This window comes from Manacus vitellinus, unplaced genomic scaffold (assembly GCF_001715985.3).
Source record: "Manacus vitellinus isolate BGI_N305 unplaced genomic scaffold, ASM171598v3 scaffold_43_pilon, whole genome shotgun sequence".
Taxonomy (NCBI): Eukaryota; Metazoa; Chordata; class Aves; order Passeriformes; family Pipridae; genus Manacus; species Manacus vitellinus.
The window spans coordinates 7,072,145-7,092,188 of record NW_021940560.1 but is presented as its reverse complement, the minus strand read 5'-3'; the positions used below and the strand labels follow the sequence as shown (position 1 = coordinate 7,092,188).

Here is a 20,044-nt window from a genome sequence, read left to right as displayed (position 1 = left end):
TCAAACTTCATGTTCTTGAAACCATTTTCATCTCCATTCCCAGTCTTTTCTAGCCACAGTATCAGCCTCTCTTTCCAAGTTGCGAATGTAAGAATATTAAAAAAAAGAAAGAGAAAAAAGAAGAGCCTGAATCTTGCAGTTTTGACATACTTTCTGTGATATATGGCCATTTTCATCCTGTCACGTAACATAAATGTTTTAACAGGCGAACGCACCTTCCCCCTTTCTAATCTCAATTTAGTGTAATAGGATTTTTCTCTAGGCTGGCTGTGCTGACAGCTCTCAAGTTCTGTATTTTCCTGTACATATTGGTCTGACTGTGTTCCCCTTACCCATCCTTCCACTTCTGTTCCCCCACTGAAACATTATCATCTTCTCTTTACATTCAGACTCCCCATCCTACTCAGCCATAAGGGGTTGCTTCCTACCTCCCCCTGGGCCATGTGCTGCCCACATGAGGCTTTCCTATAGATAGAGACTGTGAAAAGACATCTTTTTGCTTTCTCCTTCATTCCTCCCTACCACAGTTAAGAATTCTCCCTTTAATCTCCATAAAACTACACCGTCCTCAGATCTCTCCTGAAAACTCTGCTGTGATGACTAGAGGATAAAAAATGAAATGAGACTCTCAATCTCATTAGCATTACTTCCTGAGGTTGGTTTCTTTGTGTTTGTCCAGTCGTTCTTATCATCTGTTTGCCTGGTTTCATTGCTGGGCAGATCTTTGTCCTTGGTACTGGAGAAACCAAGGTCTCCTAATCCATATGTAGGATTTACTGTAATGCAAATACTAGTCTGAAAAGGGAGGTCTAGCTTTAAAAATTCTGACATATTCATTTTGTACTCCAGTGAAATCCAACCACTTGGTTAGGAGGTAGCAACTGTGGTAATTTCTATTCCTTTCTTTTTTTAAATAATTCTGTTGCTGTTCTTCAGCCTGTACCATATTGTCCAGTTTGATACATTTAGATACCTGGCATTTTAACTTTCAAGACAGAAAAATGCATGTAGGGATTGCAACTTGACTTGCAAAAAATATGGTCAGGATTGTGGGGTTTTTGTGATTCACAGGAATTGCATTTATATGTTTATCTTATTTTGTGTATACGTTTTACTTGAGCTGCACTGTGTTCTTTTGTCCTTTCATTTTATATATTGACTCAAAACCTCTTAACTATTTAGCCTTTAACAATTCTGCTGGATGAGCTAGTTTCTCCCTCTTGCTTTAACTGGGAGTTTAGGTCAGGTGGAGATGAATGTATTATCTGTCACTGGAATTTGTAACCAGCCTTATTTTTTCAGTTTCTTTTAGTTCTGTTTTTTGTTTAAGTGGTGCATAAGATGATGCAATCTGTTGAAAACTAGAGGTTGCTGCTTTTCTTCCTTGCTTCAATTCACTCCTTTTTATTTTGGGTTTTGATTTCTTGAAAAATTGCATAACAGGTATTTAATTTAATATTTGTTCCAAACCTGATCTTCTGAAACTTTCTTGCCATATTGCAATAAAAAGACTTGAGCAGAGGAGGAAGAATAGGAAATGTTAGGGAATATATTTTTATTTTAGATAAATTGAATTCTGTGGATGACTGGGTTTTTTTGTAGTTATGCAACGCTAAGTTTAGAAATCTTGTCAAGGTTCTTGAATAAAAATTGTGGGATGTCTTGGCGCCTTTCTCTTTTTGAAAGGGAAAAACTATCTGCTCTTGTTCTTTGGAAATGGGTTTCTTGGAGTTGGCTGTAGTGTGGGGAGGGTTTTTTTTAGTGGTTTTGCTGACACTTCCTTAAGGCTTGCTAACTTGCATTTTTAATCTGCCTTATGGTTATTTGCTTGCAGTGTTTACAGTGTCACTTCAGTTTTGCTCATAAAACTTCTTGGACGTTTATCTTTCACCCACTACTAATGTTAGATCTTTGTTATTTTTGGTTCCTTCTTAGTGCTTCAAACTCCTTCCTTTTCCTTATCCCCTAAAAAGACTGAAATCTTAAATGCCAACCTACCAGGTTATCTTTTCATTATTTTGCAGTCTGAAGGGTTGTTTACTTCTGTATTTTGGTATAGCAGATTTTATGAAAGTCTTGTTTAGTTTTTTGTTTTAAATCTCATGTGCAATAGTTGTGTGTGTTTGTCAAAAATACATTTATTGATTTAATTTTTTATTTTTTCCCCCACTAGTTATTATGAAGTGATGAAACTGTTCCTTTTTGATTGTTGAGGGTTGCCTCAGAGATGTCTTGGCCTTCAGTGAAGAATGAGACTTTTTTTTAATTAAGTTTTGCCTCTAATACATTATACTACTCAGAAACTGAATAATGACTATTCCTGCTTCTATAAAAATATGCCAAGTACCAAGTATTTGGTGGGTTATTCTTTGCTGGATTTTGAGTTTGAAGTTTGGATGTCATATAAGCAAAGGGGAAGAGCAAACATGAGATATTTAAGTCATAATTGATAAAGAAATGTGAAAAATCTGATATGCACCAAAATCATTCTGTTCTCTAGCAGTTTGTGCTTCTTGGTATGTGCTTACATAAAAATGCAAAGAGGATGTTATGCAAGTAAGTGTTTCTTTGCTTGACACTCACTACGCAGCCACCTGTTAAAGCATAACGGTGTGGATGATTCCCAGTGCAAGATGTGAAAGCGTTGCTGCCTGTGATGAAGTATGTTTACTAACCTTCTGAAAGCAGATTTTGTTGTTAGCAAAGTGGAATTTGAAAGCCTGACACAAAGTGAATGCATACAAACTTTGAAAATGGGCTGGAAGGTAGTGTCGTGCTAGTAACAGAGACAGAGCAGCCAGCTGACTCCTGGAGAAAACTGCACTTAACTCTATACTTGTTAAAATACAACTGTGGACAAGGGTGGCTTTAAAAACATCTTTTTTGACATCTTCAGATTTAATAGTATCAGAAAAATGCCTCATGACACTCTTGTGCAATATGTAATGTGACAACACTTGACTAATGTTCTAACCTCAGTGTCAATGAATGTAATTAATTATGCATTGTCAGACCGTTGAGGGGAATTTATTCTCAAAATAAATGTGGAGGAACTAATGGAAATTACCAAAGTCTCTAAAAGATTGTTAGTTCTAGCTCTTCCGTCACCTGTGGTTAGCTCTGTGGGTTTACAGTGTTTCTTAGTATTGCTGCTTATGTGACTGTAAAATGTGTTAAAGAGGGTGGTTATTCTAGAACATTTGAAAGTATTACTCTAAATTTTCACTGATCACGTGGAAAGATGTTCATCAGTTTATTTAAGTAATTAATGTGACCCTCGACCTTGGAGTTCTCGAGTTGTAAATGCTTAATATGTAATTTATACCAAATATATTCCTAATCATGAATGTAGATCTTGAATATGTTCTTGCAGCGTCTGTGGTTTTATTTCCTGTTACTGTCTGTCTCCAGCATCCTCTTACTGCCTGTGCAGCAACCTTAACATAAACCTATAATGTCTCATGCAAAGATAATGTTACATTTTGTCCCTGCTGACTCCTGACAGCTGTAGAAAATATCACACTTGTGAATGTGTATACATGTAGTGGAACATACCCTATTTACTAATGTCCAGATCCTTATGCTGTGTGTCGATGCAAGTGTTTGGAAGATAAAGTGCATAGAGAGCTGACTCTATGAGAAGTTAAGTTTTTAGTGAAGTTGATATTTTGGTAAGACTAATGGTAATATTGAGGAATAGGAGTTCTGAAGGAGTTTCCCATTCCCTTGAATATGTTATTTAAGGAAGGTCTTGAAATAGGAAGTTCTGTTCACTGTTTGTGGCTTTCTCCTAAACTAGAAACTCCACCTATTTCTTGCTCAAGGTGAAAGTTTTAGCAGTTTAAGTGTATCAGAAGATAGCAATAACTCTTTTGACAAGCAAACTGTTTCCTCTATCAGTGGTCACAGCCCTATTTGTGTATGGAAAATGATTAGTTATGCTTTATCAGTTGCACTTGTAGTCCCCTTTGTGTCTGTCGGCATATCACTCATAATACTGATTTAGTATTGTTTAATGTTCTGTGTTTTCTTGGTCTTGCCTGACCCAGTGTATTCAGCTGATCAGTTTGTCTGTCAGCTGCTCTTTCTGGTACCTTTTCATTTTGTTTACTCTCTCTTAGACTTGCATTGAAATGTTTTCTTACCTCATCTCCTCGCTCTGGGTATTTGGTTTTTTTCCTCCTTCCTCATATTTCAGTTTAGTCTCTCTTAGTCTTGCAGTGATTTCCACCTCCCCACTCCTCAGATTTTCAAGTTGGTTTTCCCCCTTCTTATTACCTTTTGTTTTCTTTACAACTTTCTTCTCCTGTCTGTTCTGCAATTTCATCTATAATTGCATCAATGAAATGCTGATGACATTTGCAAGTTCTTGCTCATAATTAAAAGGAAGACCTGAGCTTTGTTTTCCTATTGATAATATTATTTATCTGTAATCTATTACTCACAGAATGTGTGAATACAAAATTTCGGTCTCTTTAATCTTGTTCTCTTCTAATTTCCCAATGAAAGAGGGCTCTTTCAATCATCCAGTTTTGTCCTTCATACTTTCAATTCCTGTTGAACTTTCAGTTAAACTGGTTGTGAAATTTTTGCAAGCTTTCTGTGAATCAGTAGCTGGCTCAGAAAGCCCCTGCTAGTACAGTAAGGAAAGACATGGAATCAGAACTAAGTTGGTGGAAAAAAATAAAATGCAGAAAACTGAATTGTTGCTGTTCTTTGAAGTATTTGCATTTTGTTGCAGTGGTCAGAAGGCTGTACGTGGCACGGGCAGCCTTAGCAGGTTTCCTGCTGCAGGAACTCGAGAAATCCTGTTTGATACAGTTACCGCTCGTTCAGGCAGAAGCCAAAGTCTGGTTCCAAGTGTGTTCTCTCCTAGTCAGTCTGCGGTTGTGTGCCGGTCTCTAACCAAAATACATGTAAACAAAGGGATAGGGCTTTTATAAACCTTTTTGGCCATTAACATTATAAATTGTTACTTGAGAGAATAATTGCAGGCAGTTGATTTATGAATTTATTTCCTTGGCCGTTTCCGTGATGAGTATCTGTGGTATGAATGAGTTTGGTGACTCAGAGTAGCTTAGCATGTTCTCAAACATAGGTTTGAATGAGATGTGCTTTTTGAAGTGAATCGATAACCCTGCTAATAATACTTTGATTTATATAGGGGAGTACTAATAGAAATCACAAACTGAATTCCTCTTTAATGAAAATATTCCAGGAATGCAAATGATGTCCTTGAACTGTTGGTATTTGGTCTTGAAGACCAGACTAGATACAATCCATGGCCCTGTCCTTCGGTACTAACACCCACAGCCCTGAGCTTAAATACCAATGGTGTGAATGTCACATTCTCAAAACCTATCAGGTTTTTTTGCAGATGTGTTTCTGTTCTGCTGTGGTACTTGCTAACATAAATAGAGATTTTGAGACCTAAGGTGTGATTTTTATGTCTATTGAAGACAGACTTCAAGCTTCATTTTCTCATTTATTTCTTGCTTGAATTCTAACTAGAACCTTTGAGAAGAAAGAGGAAATTCGTGACCACTGAAGCATTCAATATTGTAAATAATTAAATTTTCCAAAATGCTAACATTTACATTTACTTTGGAACTGCTGTGCAGGGGGGAATAAAGGTTTGCTTTCAGCACTGAAAATGAAGCTACTTCTGCTACCAAACCTTGAATGGGAGTATTGATGATAGCCTCAACAAAGCATGCTTTGGAAAGGAGGTCTCTCCAGTAATTTGGATTATTTATAAAAAGCACCGAGGCATTAAAGAAAGTTCATTACCCAAACCATTACTGCACCGTGGACCAGAACCAGCAGATGAAATAGCTTTTTCAAGTAATAGTAGACCATCGCTGTCTAGGGGACCTGAAAACCTGGGAGTGAGAGAAGCTAAAAAGAGGAACACTGCTGTTAATGATGGGGTATATGCAATGAGGAGAGCTTATGGGGTTCTGCATCCACCCTTTAGTGCTGTGTTGTGCTGAACATCAGCTCAGAAACCTGAGTTGTTTGCTAGGACACTTTCACATTATTTCTGAATTGTGCTGGTGGCGTCGTGTGTCCTCCCACCTCTCCCTGCCTCGCAATGGTCTAGAGAGAAACTACAAAGTCATATTACTGATTGATTTTCCTTATGCTGCCTGTGCTGGCTGTTTTCTACACATCACTTTTTTTCTTTTTTTCCCCCCCTATTTAGCTACAGCTGAAACAGAGCTATTCCTCAGAGTTTGCCAGTACAAGTTGTTCTACAGCTGTCTAGGGATGGCGAAAGAGGGGAGGCTGTTTTCCACCTACTCAAAATAGTTCCCAAGTTGTGCCCTACACTATACTAAGTACAGCTCATTTGTTTGCAAAGGAGGCTCATATAGTTTATTAGATCTTGCAGATGACTGGAAAGCTGATGGCTTCCCAGCAGTACAGTGGTGACAGGCTGGAATGTGGTCATGCTTGGCCTCATACTGGCTCTCCTTAGAAAATGCCGTTGTGGTCGTGGCCAGTGTCGTTCAGTATTTGTTGTGGTTTATGGTAAAGCTTTAAAATTCGTATCAACATTGTGAAAATCATGTGCAGAGAGGTTTTATGTGAAGGCTCATAATATTTGTTTTCTTATGGCTGGATGGATCGGAACAGTGTAGGTATCAAAACTTCAGTCTACTTCCTTTAACAATCCTTTCAAGCCCTTTGCTTTAAAGTTCTGTCCTGTGTGACTGTAGGTTTCTAACCAGGCTTTATGGGACATGTGCAGAACTCCATGTTTGTCCCTTTAAACATTTTGACATCTCTGTCTGACAAATTGTTGCTACTTGCAAAGAGAAACAAGAAACATTAACAGCTTTCATTTTAATGATCTCTAATCTTGAGTGGTATCATCTGTTGACAAATACCAACGTTGAGCAGCAGGGTATATACAGGTGATGCAGGAAATTGGTTAAAATATTTTGCTGTCCTGCTAACTTTCAAATTAGATATGAAACAAATTGCAACTTCAGCCTTTCAATAATAAAGGTCTTTAAATGCAGAAACTAGAGCAATGGAATAATCAGCACCACTGTTGCTTCCAAACAGGTGACAGTGCTGAAATTTTAATTCCATTAAATTTTGTACTTTGGAGATGCAGCTTGTACTTCCAGCCATTTGTCTAGCCACATAAGCTGGAATGTGTTCAAAGTGCCTGCCAAGAACAAATCCATTGGAAGAAATGTTATACTTTGACCCAAGTTCAAGACATTCTAAAGCAACAAGAGATAAATATTTCTGAAGACTTATTTAACGTTGAGCTGAGATAGTTGGGCTTTTTTTCCTCCTTGTGATCTGATACACACTTGCTTAATAGCATGCACATAAGAATTTTCTATATATTTATTTCTACTTTCCTCTATTTTGACTTGACTCTTCTTTTTCCTCATCATTTGTCCTTTGCAAAAAGTTTGTGTGTAGAATCCTCTAGCAACAATTAATTAAAAGCAAATTTAATGAGAGTTTGGTTTTGCTTTGATTATATACCACCCCCAACAAGTGGTAAAATATCCAAGAAAGTTAATTTTTTTTCAGGGATATACTTATATATTTTGTCTTCTATTTTTGAAAAACTTTTTCAGTACAGTGTAGTGAGTATTTTGAGCATGAATGTGTTTGGATCTTTCCTTAAAACTTGTACTTTATTTTTGGCTGGCTGTCTGGGGTCCAGCACAATTGCTGAAGACGATGTTTAGTGTGTTGACCATCGATTTTAGAAGGGTTGATAGCTGGGCATCCACATCGATGAGAGCTTTCTTGCTGAATACAAAGAAGGTTTTGACTTTGCTCTGTGAGTTGGACAGAGCTCCTGTTGAGTGTTACTTGTTTTTTCTCTTGGACAGACTGCAAGATGTGATGTAACAGGCTGATTTGTGGTTAATAGCAGTGGGTGAGATTGGAGCCTGGAGTATCTGCTTGATGTAAGCAATGAGCTAATGGATCCAATTTCTATATAATAAACTTAGTATAAACTAAGTTAAACTTAGTAATTTCTATATAATAAACTTGGTTTATTAACTTATGTTAATAAACCGAACATAATTCGGTTGCTTTGATTATAAAGCTGAAGGTAATTTTATTATTCATTAAAAATAGTTTTATGAATAAATTCATAGCAATGCTTGTAACTCTTGCTACCACAGTTATACTGTGTCCTGAAGAAATTGGGGAGAATTACCAGAAACCAAGTTGCACTCATGGGATTGCTGTGTAAGAACCAAGGACTTTTTGCTCTTAACTTTGGAGAACATCCAGGTGATCTGAAAAATAGGAGGCCATACTTCTCAGCACGTGCCCTTCAGAGGACAAATGCCAAATGTAAAATTCAGAATGACACAAGAGGATGTCATATATTAGCCTTTGACTGAGGGGAATTGCAAGGAGGGGAAGAGAAAAATGTGCTTGATCCATGCTAGAAAGATGATAAAACTTACTAGTCATGAGTCCTATTTTTAAAATTCATTAAAATTAATGAAGTAACTTGAAGGCTTGTTTGTTCAGTGGACTTCAGGGACTCTTGAAGGCATGAAAGCATGACTCATGGATGCTTTTTTTCCCCCTGGGTTTAGGGGATTTTGTAGATGATGACTGGGGCTCTCAGCCTATGTAAGGTAATTTCTTTCAAAAAAAACTCAACCAAAAACCAAAAAACACAAAAACTATTATTCTCTTGATCAGCATGCTGACATCCCAAAATGTTCTTTTTAAGTGAGAAAATGCTATTTTGGGCATATGGTTTTAATGGAGTAGCAAGATGAAGGTTATTAATATTCCTGGTACTTTGACTGTAAATGGCTGTAAAAATGTACATTTCTTTTGTTTGTTCAAGGTCAATAACATTTCTGATTTTTCTGAAGTTTATTGAAGTCCTAATCCTAGTCCTAACATTGATTCAGTTTTTTGATCTCTAAGCACTTTATTGAAAGAAGATCGGGTTAGTTTGTGATTATGTCTTTAAATACATTGCCTGGAGTCTTTCTAATCAATAAGCACTATTTGTGCCGTAAGGGTTTCAATACATAAGGATTTTTCCTCATGGATTTTCTCATAATCCCTTTTTTCTTTATCTGTTGTGTAAACCTTCCTCCCTTCTTTACTCTTTCCTCCCTGAAATATCATGGTAAGCAAACAACATGAAAGGAACAACATCTGATGGTTTAATTTCTGTAGGACTTGGCTACGGAAAGTGATGTGCTAGGTAGAAAACTGGAAACATTTCAGAGTGCTCTGTAAAACCATGAACACACATGGGGGAATTAAGGTGGGATGCCACCCAAATTGTTTCTAATTGGAGAAATTTATTTTTGAAAGTGAAGGCAAGCTGCTTGCTCAGGATGAAAATTTACTTGTTTTTATGTCACCTTATCAAAAGGCTGCTTTTCCTTCTTTTAACTTTCATCCCACCACCTCCTGCCAATTTCTACTACATGCACATGCACAAAAGCAAACATGCCTCCCCAACCTAAAAAAACCCCAAACTGGAGTATTTATACTCTTACTCTCCCTCAGTCCATCTGTCCTGCTGCATCTGTTGAGACCCAGTGTTGCTTTGCTTTTCTCACTTCATGGGATTGCATCCCAAATTGCCACTTCAGGCACAGTACATGGTGCCACATCAACTGTAAATGGGTGGTGAGCGAGAAGACACAGTGATATCTGTCAGCTAGAAGGAAAGAATGGGTTGGCAGAAACATTGCTGAAAATAAAATTGAGCAGCAAAAGGAAGAGCAAAACTAAGACTCCATAATACAGTTAAGGAAGTGGGGTTATGCATTTTATGTATTAAGGAACTTAAATTATAAAATGTGTAGTTAGCAAAGGTGTACATAAATATTGATTACCAGATGAGTCTGGTATAGTTGCATGATTTTTCAGCTGCCTCTTCTTCCTGAGGAGCCCACTTGTGAGATATGTAGGCACTATGTACACCTTCAACCAGCTGGAAGCCCTCCCCTAGACCCAGGACTTGCAGGTGTGGGTTAATATTATCAGCTTTTCTGCTGTGTTTCTGCTCCTTCCAGAACATTCTGTCATGGATTTTGTCTTTTATTGGACTGATCACAACTGAAGAAAGCTTGTTTTAATGTAAACAAAAATGTTCTGAGGTGCCGTCACATTTATGACTTGAACTATTAAAATAAATTTTCTTCCTTTGTTGCTGTGACCCAGTCGGGCAGGATACAGCCCTTGGCACCCTGAGCAGGTGTGGGTTCAGCCTTTGGTTGTCCTGCTGTCTGCCCTCTGCTTTATGCATTTGACATGGTGAGTGGCTAAACAGCAGCTAAAGTGCTTCTAAACAATCATTATTTAGAGGGTCTGAAGTTTTGTTTAGATGTGTGCATGGTTGTATGCTAGTACAATATACTTCCTAAGTTTAGTGATTATTTAATTGCCATGTCAGTACTGAAGTCAAAATGTGTGTGGTATGGAGATACTTGACAATGGTATGAGCACACATAGTGTTGAAATGCAAGTAATCTTATCAGAAATCAGGCTTCTTTTTTCTTCTCTGATCCTTTCTTATCTTCTACCAACAGATCATGTGATTGCTCTTTGATTTCACTTGCCTGCATTAAGTAGAAAGCTGTAGCTTATCCCGTTGTTTAAGCTGTATTTTGAAAGAAGGAAAGGTAGGTTCATCCTCCAAAATAACTAATGGAAGCCAACATCTTACAATAAGTGAAGGAGAGGGGGGGAGGAGGGCAACACATCACAGCTTGCACTGTTTCAGGACACAGATTGGCCAGCTGTGGTGGGACATCTGCTGAGATATTCCCGTATTCCCGCAGAAATAAACAACTGCAGTACCAGGAAATCCATTAATTTGCATTCGGTTGGGGTATAGTGCACATCTGTTTAGGCAATGCAGCTGCAGTAGGAGACAGTGGTTAACATCAGCCTGGGATTCTAGTTTATGTATATTGGAAGCTTGTCTGGTTTAAATTCTCAAAACATAGTAGTCCCAGTTTGGACTCATATCACTCCTAGAAAGGAGGTTTTAGAGGATTGCCTACCCCTTTTAAGATGCACTACGTCAGGTTCCACATGAAGCATGACTCCTGTCATCCCTCAGCAGAGAAGTGCTGGGATATGGCAGGTGTTTTCACTCACCACTGAGATTTCTGGCTGTAGCTCTGGCAGCCCACTGGTTTGACACTTGAATTATTGTAGCTTTTAGGTTAGCACACCCTTCAAGAGAATAGAGGACATTCACATCTTGATGTTTGGCCTTGGCTGGTATGTAACAACTTGTTCCACAGAATCAAACAGTTGCAAACAGAAGTGCAGCTTGCCCTCCTCTGGAAACAGTCTGGAAAATAGATCAGGATTTGCATTATGATCCTGGGGGAAGGGGGTGGTTAAGAGCACCTCCTGGAGCTGTTTGTAATACATTAACAAACTTCAGAGTCAGGCAGGGTGGCACAGTGTTGCAACTGAACACACGGCGTTTGTGTGTGGATGGATGTATGCAAGAGGAGAATGAGAGACTGCTGTGACTGAGGGCTTAGAAGGCTGATAAAACAAAGCAGCTTTAAATCAGCTTTATAACAAAACTTGGGTAGGGTGATATTCATTAACAATACATGTTGCTAATGGCTAGGTTTTACTCATTCCGTAGTCAAAGTAATTAGTCTGTAACAGTCCCATAAGGAGCCCAGGGTACCACAGAGCTGGTGCCTGTGTTTAGCGCTGATGGTTATGGTCCTTGATGGCCAGATGTGTGAGGCTGGTGCCTCTCTAGAAGATGGGTTTTCTTATTGCTTAGCAGTTTTATGCCTCCTTTTCAGCTTTTGCTGCCACTAAAAGAAAAGCAGGGGTTTTTTTCCCCAAAACTCAAGGTTCATCAGTGACTGATAATTGACCATCATTGAGTAGCTTACAGTGGCGGGCCACTCTTCTTTCAAACCTGTACTCTTATTTTCCAGGTCTTTGTTCTTATCCCCTGTGTAAGCTGTAACAAGAGGCATCTGCTACCCAGCTCTAGCTCGCCGACAAGTTCTCTGAATAATTTTTTAAGCATCAGAGACCAGAATTTGGTCCTTGCACATTTGGCATTGGAACACAGACCTGTTCCTAGCAGTGGCAATACTATTTATACTGAGCTACTTGGTACAAAAGTGCTTATACTTAGTTTGCTAGTCATGCTGTGTAAGGTTGCTTATGTTTGAGTTCATAACAAACTAATAATTAAGTATGATTCAAGCTGTTGCTTTTATGGGTGCAAAAGCTTCTGTTTTGGCTGCAGACAATTAAGGTTTTATAACTATGTAGCTAGTCATGAGCACTGCATTCAACTGATGAACAATTTAATCCTGAGGATAGTGGTGTTCTGAGCTTACCCTGAGTAAGTACCGTTTCTAATATAGGTACAGATTGGACAGAGAGCATCAAGCTGTGTATATGTACATACTTAAAAAGAGACTTTGCTTAATCTCTTGTAGATGATTAATTTTCCTTTTTTAAAAGTGAAGAGGAATACATGGATATATGTCACCAAAATCTGTTCACATGAAGATTAACTGTTTGTACTCTATTTTAAGCGTTAAAAAAATTAAATAGCAAAGTCTTAAAATGCCGAGAAATGTGTGGTTTGCATCCCTCATGTATGGATTACTTTAGCATTGGGATACTTATCTGAGTTGATTTTTAAATAGTGTGAGGGTTCTTTTGTTGTGATGACATCAGCATGGTAATGTTATCCTCTCTAACTAATGAAATGACCAGCTGTTGAACAGCGTTTCATTAAACATAGAACAGGAAAAAATGTGTTTTTAATGAAGCACTCTAATAGTACTTTTAGTACTTTAACATTTTTATGCCTATGTAAATGGGTGTAAGTTTAGCCCCTTTCCAAGGAAATCTGCTAATCATTTTTGTCCAGGGCAGGGGCAGTTGTGTTTTAAATTGTTGTATGTTTTTCGCAGAAGATGTAGTTAGTCTGTGTTGAAAACAAAACACCAAAACAACCCCCAAAAAGCCCAAACAACAACCTTGCCCTCTCTCCCCATCATGCCATCATGTTGTTTCAGTTGTGGTGAGATTTTGGTGGTTAGAGTTGAATTTGAGGACATAACAGACATGTTTATTAAAGATATTCTTGCCTTATATATCTTTTAACTTTGGTGTGTTTGTGTTTTTCACGCTTGGTGTTTGGTTTTGGTACATTTAGCTGCTCTGATTAAGTCAGGAGCAGTTATCTTCCTAACGGTTTCACAACCAACCTCCCAACTATAACATCCAGTTTCCAGAGGGTGCTGGAATTATGTCAAGAGATATACTTAGAGTGAGACCACATCTTTCCAAAGCTTAAGACAAAGGGAGTGGGGGTGGCAAAAAAGAGCACCTTTCATTATTTAGAGGAATGAAGAAATATGTGCTTCCATATTCTCTTTAAATATGACTCCGATTGTGCATTTTGGAGACTAGACTAGGAAAAGGCCTTAGTAGTTAACAGGATTGGCTCCTTTGGGAACATTTATAAGGCAAGAGGGAGAATGAGGGAAATACTCTACTGCCTTAAGTTGGGAATGGCTTGCTTGGTATGAGCAGAGAGATAACTTGTCAGTCAAAATCTATCAGTGATTGTAGTAGACAAAGATGTGCTTATTGCTTCAACTCTTGGTCAGCTCAGTTATTAATTTCCTGTCAAAACAGAAATAAAAAGAGACATTTCTGTGCTGCTGTCTTCTAGAATTCCACATAACCCCTTGATATCTTCTGTCCACTGTCCACTTAGGTACCAAATAATGAGTCATTAGAAGTATGTGGTAATCATTAGCTGTGGAATAGTTGTGTTGCAGACCTTGACAGCTGTCAAACCTAGGGTTAAACATATACCCAAGTCAGTGCAGCCGGCCATGGAAGCTCTGGGAAGCACAGAGATTCTGCTGTGCACTTCACAAATCACCTTGACCACCAGCAGTGCTGTAAACTTAATTAGTTAAGTACATGTCGTTGGGCATTCATTGAGTTGCTGACCACTGGAATTGCTTAAGGAAAAAGTAAAGCTGGTTGGTGGTGTTTGGGTTTGGTTTTTTGGGGATTTGTTTGTTTGTTGAAATACTGGGGGCCAGTCTTCCATCTATTAATTAATTAAAGTCTTTTCTTAGAGCAGTACTTTAACGTTTGCTGTCGACCTTGTTACAGTTTTTGAGTGGATTTAAAATGTATGTTTCTGTCAATAAATGGAATAAAAAAGTCAGCAGCTCTATTTAAGTAGATCATTCTCATAGTTCAGTGTTATATACACTGTTCCTTATACCATCCTTGTTTCTGTTCTAAAACTTTAAAAAGAAGACTGTGAAATACTTGCATTTTTTAATTTCTGTTTTTAATGTTAATTATGTTCAGAGGTTTTTTCCCCTAAACAACTAGTCATAAAAAGTCATTAGCATTTGTCTGTTAAAATGTGGTGGTGATAGGTTTACTTTCTTATTCAGTGTTTTCCACTTCACAAACAACTCATAACTGGGGAAGAAATATTGACTGTTTAACCACAGATCTTATTGCCATAGAGGATGCTGTCAGTTCTTACTTGAAATTAAGTAATTGTGGGAGTTTGTCTTGAATATTTTGGATTTATTTTTAAAGTTTTGATGTTGTTTTAAACTATGGAATTTTCTATATTTTATCACACCAGATATTGCAAAAGAATAGTAAAACATTCAGTTTTTAATGACATAACTATTCAGTCAACCCAAGAATATCCCAAAGCTATGGTTAAATAAAACATAAAGAAGTAAAACTTCCCTCTGCCATTTCTTGGAAAATTAACTGGTTTATGGAGAGCAGCATTAATGGAGTCCTTCATTTTCTCTCTTGAGACCGTTCATTTTCTTTGTTGAGATATTCTAAGTGTGGAAAAAGTCAACTTGAGGGCTTTATAACAGTTTTCACTGTACTTGGAATTAATTTCTCTGCACCATTCCTCCTTAAGCAAAAGACAGCTGCAGATTGTTCTTTTAGCAATGTAAATGCATGGGACAGTCTCTCCCTTGCCTGCTTTTAGTCTACTGGGTAATGTACATTCACTTCTACCATCCATCGGGTGTGTGAAACGGGCACACACAGGACATGTTGGAAGATAAGTGCTCCAAAAGTGTTCCTGTCCCTCTGCAGAACTCCTGGTTCAACTGGAAGCAGAAGATCCGAAGGGAATTTTAACAAACAGGGAGCACTGCTAGCAGGCATCTGTGTAATTATCCTATTAAAACAGAGCAGCATCTGCATTATCTATGCAAGTGCAGAATGGAAGGGAACATTATGTTCTCTAATCCTGTCTGGGAGCATTATGAAGTTAAAAGGATAACATTTTACCAAATCTGTGTTCTAACATGATAGGTTACACTTAATTGCCTTTTAATTACCTTTCTTCTCGTGGCTTTCAGCTAAGGACCCTGCCTCTAGCCCTTATCACAGACCTTTCCTTGCCTTTGGGTTGTTTCTGCCAGGCTTTAAATTTGAGTTTCCCATGAAAAGATGGTCCTACTGTGTCTTGAAGGCTCTTACTACAATTCTTTTTACCTAGTGTGTGAAGAGCTCTGAGAATATTAGTTTACGTACACAAGATGTGTTGTAGCATTCGGACGTTTGTGTTTTCAGTCTAATTGCAAAGGGCAGAGTCATTGGACTATGTTTTATGAATAAGGAGTAACAATGCATGGCAGGGGCCACACAGGAGCAAGAGATTATTCCAGCCTTCTGCCTGCTTGCAGTGTAAACCAGGAGAGCGTATTGGCTTAAATAATGTAGATTTCTTTTTTCCTCTTTACCCCTGAGGGAGTCTGATTTCCTGATCACCTATCTAGCCATATGCCATAGCCCTTGCCAGGAACTCCGAGCAGTGTCACTGCCAGCTAAAATTACTTGTTTTCTGAGAACTGAATTACATTGAGAATTGTCTTAAATTGCTGCACTGGCACCATCACAGAGTTTTGCATACACACACAAAACTAAGTATGTAATAGCAGCCTTACCTTGGAATTCAGCTTAGAGACTGCTTCAAGCACTGAATTTGATCCAGATCCTGTGGCGTGTTCCACACCTGCTCAGGCACATCCCTCCTGCTTTGTTGTCTTTCCAGGGCTTTTCTCATCCTCTTTGTGCTCTGGCTAGTACACTACAATGATGAGACATGCAAATTAAACATTTACAAAGCCAGCATATTGTCTGCTCCTGTTTTCTACCAGTTACAGGGAGGACCTCGTATGGCTAGTGAAAACTTCAGTTGTGGTAACTATGCTTCTTTTCTTTCTCCTTGCGACAGGATGGATCTGAAACACGGATATGCATTGACAAAGGAGTTGGAATAAGACTCGAGTCCTGCTCTGTGATATTTATATACCTGGACCATGAACTTGCTGTTTGGCTTCATGATTTAGGAACCTTTGTAGTAACTGTGTGAAGCTGTTGGGAATCATGGCATTCTCTCCATGGAAGCTATCCTCTCAGAAACTCGGCTTTTTTCTGGTGACTTTTGGTTTTATTTGGGGAATGATGCTTCTGCATTTTACTATTCAGCAGCAAACACAACATGAAAGCAGTTCAGTCCTGCGTGAGCAAATTTTGGATCTCAGCAAAAGATATATCAAAGCATTAGCTGAAGAAAATAAAAATGTGGTTGATGGACCTTACGTGGGGACAGTGACAGCATACGGTAAGTGTGTTCTCTAAATGACATGATAATCTGATTAAGGCTTTTTTCCTAAGTTGTCCACATATTTTACTTCATAATGCTGCTCAATTGACAGTTCTTTGCCCTGTGGATTTTCTGTACAGATGGAGAAAGTGGTCTTCCCTTACAAGTATGAAATAGGACAAATTTTACATTTCTAGTCACTTGGAAATGAAGCTGTCTGCTAATTTTTTTTACATCTATCTAGTAGCTATATCCAGTATGCCTTAGGTTATTTGTTAGAACTTCATTTTAAAAAACTTTTTTGATGTTCTTGAGAAACTTGCAAGGCTTTTCAGTTTTCGTGTCAGTGATCTAAGAAATTCCCTGTGGATAGAGACCTGCTATGTTTATTTCTTCTTCCCTATTTCACTTTTGTGTTCAGTCAATTTACTTAATGTTTAAGTTTATATCTGGTATAATCTTAAATTAGGCTTAAAGATATCCTATTTGCCTCAGGACAGAGAACTTTGAGTGCTTTGTTCAGCAGTAGATTTTAATGCTTATTCTCTTCCAGTTTGTACACGAGAGTTAAGTTTGCACGTGTGAGATAAAGCAAGTAGAAAAGAACAAAGCATATTACCAGAAAATATTATCAAAATAAAAATATAATCCAATTTCAGGTTAGATGTAGCCCCTTTTTCAATCTGATAAGATCACATCATGCACCTTACAGGTTTAACATTTTTTAGACTCACTTTCTTTCCTACTTACCTATGTTCTTTCTGTGGGGAAAGCTAATGATCTAGGTTTGTTTGATCTAGGTTAATTAATGATCTAGGTTTGTTTCCTTTTATAGTTGCCTTAATATTCAGCTCTGAAGAAATTGGATAGATGTTTTTGTATGCTTGGACAAAGAATATAGACTAGGGTGCAACAGATAATAGCTGCACATTTTTCTCTAGTTTTCTCTTAATGCTCTTTACCTTTTGGTGCATGCAGTGAAAATATCTTGCTGGGAAGTTCTCTCCATATCTTGTTTCTGTTACCTCTTTTTTTCTTCTAAAAAGTGAGTTTTTGGAGTTTGTGTGCATTTGGTTACCTGTAAGGCTGAGATTATTATCCCAAACATTGCTAACAATTGTGTTGCTTCATCGCTTGAATAACAGCCTTGCTCTGTAACTCCTGATTTGTGACTGCAAGTTGAACTATGCTGGCATTGTAGTCTTACAAAGCAACACAAGCAAAATAGAGTGGTACTAGATCAATATTTGGATTGAAGACCTGCAAGCAAGTAGAGGTCCCTAGGGGATTGTGTGCATGGGTTTAAAACAAAACTCTGACTGCTTTATAGCCATCACCAGTGTCCTGTTATTGTGTAAGGCTGCTGGATGGTAGGTGAATTGAAGAAGAAAAAAGGCAGCAACAAACCCCAAACAATCTGGCTCCAGGTGTTGAAAGGTAACTGCATTAATATGTGCCTGAGTGAGGTCTGAGGGTTCAGGATATCCTTAAGCTAAGTTCCCCCTGCAGCTCGTTGCCTGAGGCACTCATTTCCTGTTCCAAATCCCACTAAAGAATAAGTTGATTTGCTGCCAGACAGTGGTCAAGTTCCCCAGGAGAAGTTAAACTGCATTTGAAAGCAGGTAAAATAACTTTGTAACACTTCTGTGAAGGTAAAGCTAAGTTTTGTGTAGAAATTTCAAGTCCGTGGCCAAGACTAAAGACTTCAACACCTGGCCAAACTTAACATTTTCAACAAAGTAGTTTGGAAAGATGCAAAATAATGGTAATGTATTTATTTAAAATATTACAGGCTCACTGTGGTGAGTCAATAACACCGTATTAAATAATACTTTATGAATCTGAGTAAGGTAATTACTTAATAAGTAAGTTATTTTTTCCTGTTTGGCATACCAAATAGTTTGTTGCTAGCAAATGATCAGGTTAGCTGTTCAGGAATAAACACATTAATGACTGATGTTAATAAAAATTGGTAGAGATTGCTTTACTGTTTTATAAAAATTAATGCTCTTGCTAAATTAGCCTTTTTATTTCTTTTAATATTATCCTCTGGTTTCTTTAAGTAAGCACAGCTGTGATTTCCATGTTCAAGAATAAGTTTAATGTTTACTTGATTTGGCTGCTTTTACCTACCCAAAAGGTTTTTTAGCCATTCCTTAATTGTGGTTGCACAGCTTGTTTACTTTCTCACTTTTTCATTCTACCATATATTCACCTGTCAGGTAGGTGGATGAAACACTTTTCTTTTAAAATTTATAGTCCAGATATACACAGTGAAAATTAGATTCTTTTTTATAGCAGTTAAACATTTTTTTTTTACAAAAATTTTTGTGAATCTGTGCTTCTGCCCACCTCTCCTCAAACTAGCCTCCACTTGCCTTTTTGTTCTGCCAAGCAGTCTCTCATATCAGTTTTTTGGTATTAAGAGTTAAAAAATAATAATTTTTAGCCATTTTTGTCTCTATGATCTGTATCTGCCTTTATGTATGCTATGTTTCTTCCTCTCCGTTTCCTGAATTATTTTTACCACTTTTTTTCCTAGACTTTTTTCCATCCTTCTGTACTCTGGTTTTATTCATGTTAAGTCCATTCTTTCCTTTTCTTCTGCACACTATGCCATGAAATGACTTCTGAACCCCCTTTAAAACAGTCCAGATGACTAATGCTTCAGATTCCCCCTCCTGATCTTTACAGGACAAAGGAAAGCACAGAGTTATAAAGAAAAAGACCTACTTTATAGTTCCCTGGAATAAATATAACTCTCCTTTCATTAGGAAAAAAGAATTATAAGCTTTCTGAAAGTAATAGTGTTTTGTTATTTACTCTGTCTTTTGCACAAGAGTTGAGATAGTCATGGGAAAAATTAAAAAAAAGAAGAAGCACAAAATAAATGTGGCAAAAATACAACTGATGTAGAAACAATGGAATCTCTTCATGTGTATGGAGAAATTTTCTGTTACAGATCAGAAAGTTATTTGATTCTAAAGTTCTGGAAACCAGAAAATGTATTATATGTATACACATGTAATTATTTTATGTAATTAAATGGGAAACTAATGTAAATTCCTCATGCCAAATTCTTTAATCTTTACAAGGGTAAATGAAAAAAGAACAATACTTTCAGCATCTTGGCTTGTTGCCATTATAATTATACAGTTTACTCTGATAGTGGTCTAGTTTTCTCCTCTTGCCCACAGTTCTTTTAGCTTGCCAAACTCTCTGTGTTCCTTCAAGGAATCTGAACAAAATAAAAGCAAAAGAAAAAATATCAGAGAGCTCTTTCTGTGTTGTTGTTTGATGTGCAAACTCCTGTTATTGTTTATTGCTTTGCACACCAAGGAAGTGCTGTCAGACCAAATAGAGGCTATCACCAAGAGACTG

General features: G+C 37.6%; 1 protein-coding gene across 2 annotated transcripts in view; it reads left to right on the top strand.

Annotated features, from left to right (window-relative positions):
• The first annotated feature begins 16,289 nt into the window (after positions 1–16,289).
• The window catches only part of MGAT5 (alpha-1,6-mannosylglycoprotein 6-beta-N-acetylglucosaminyltransferase), a 76,309-nt gene continuing 72,554 nt past the window's right edge, over positions 16,290–20,044 (top strand). For both annotated transcript variants that reach the window (XM_018078900.3, XM_008922006.4), the window contains exon 1: positions 16,290–16,681. In XM_018078900.3, coding sequence (XP_017934389.1) covers positions 16,444–16,681 — 238 coding nt within the window. In that variant the 5' untranslated portion in view covers positions 16,290–16,443. The remainder of the gene's footprint in view (positions 16,682–20,044) is intronic.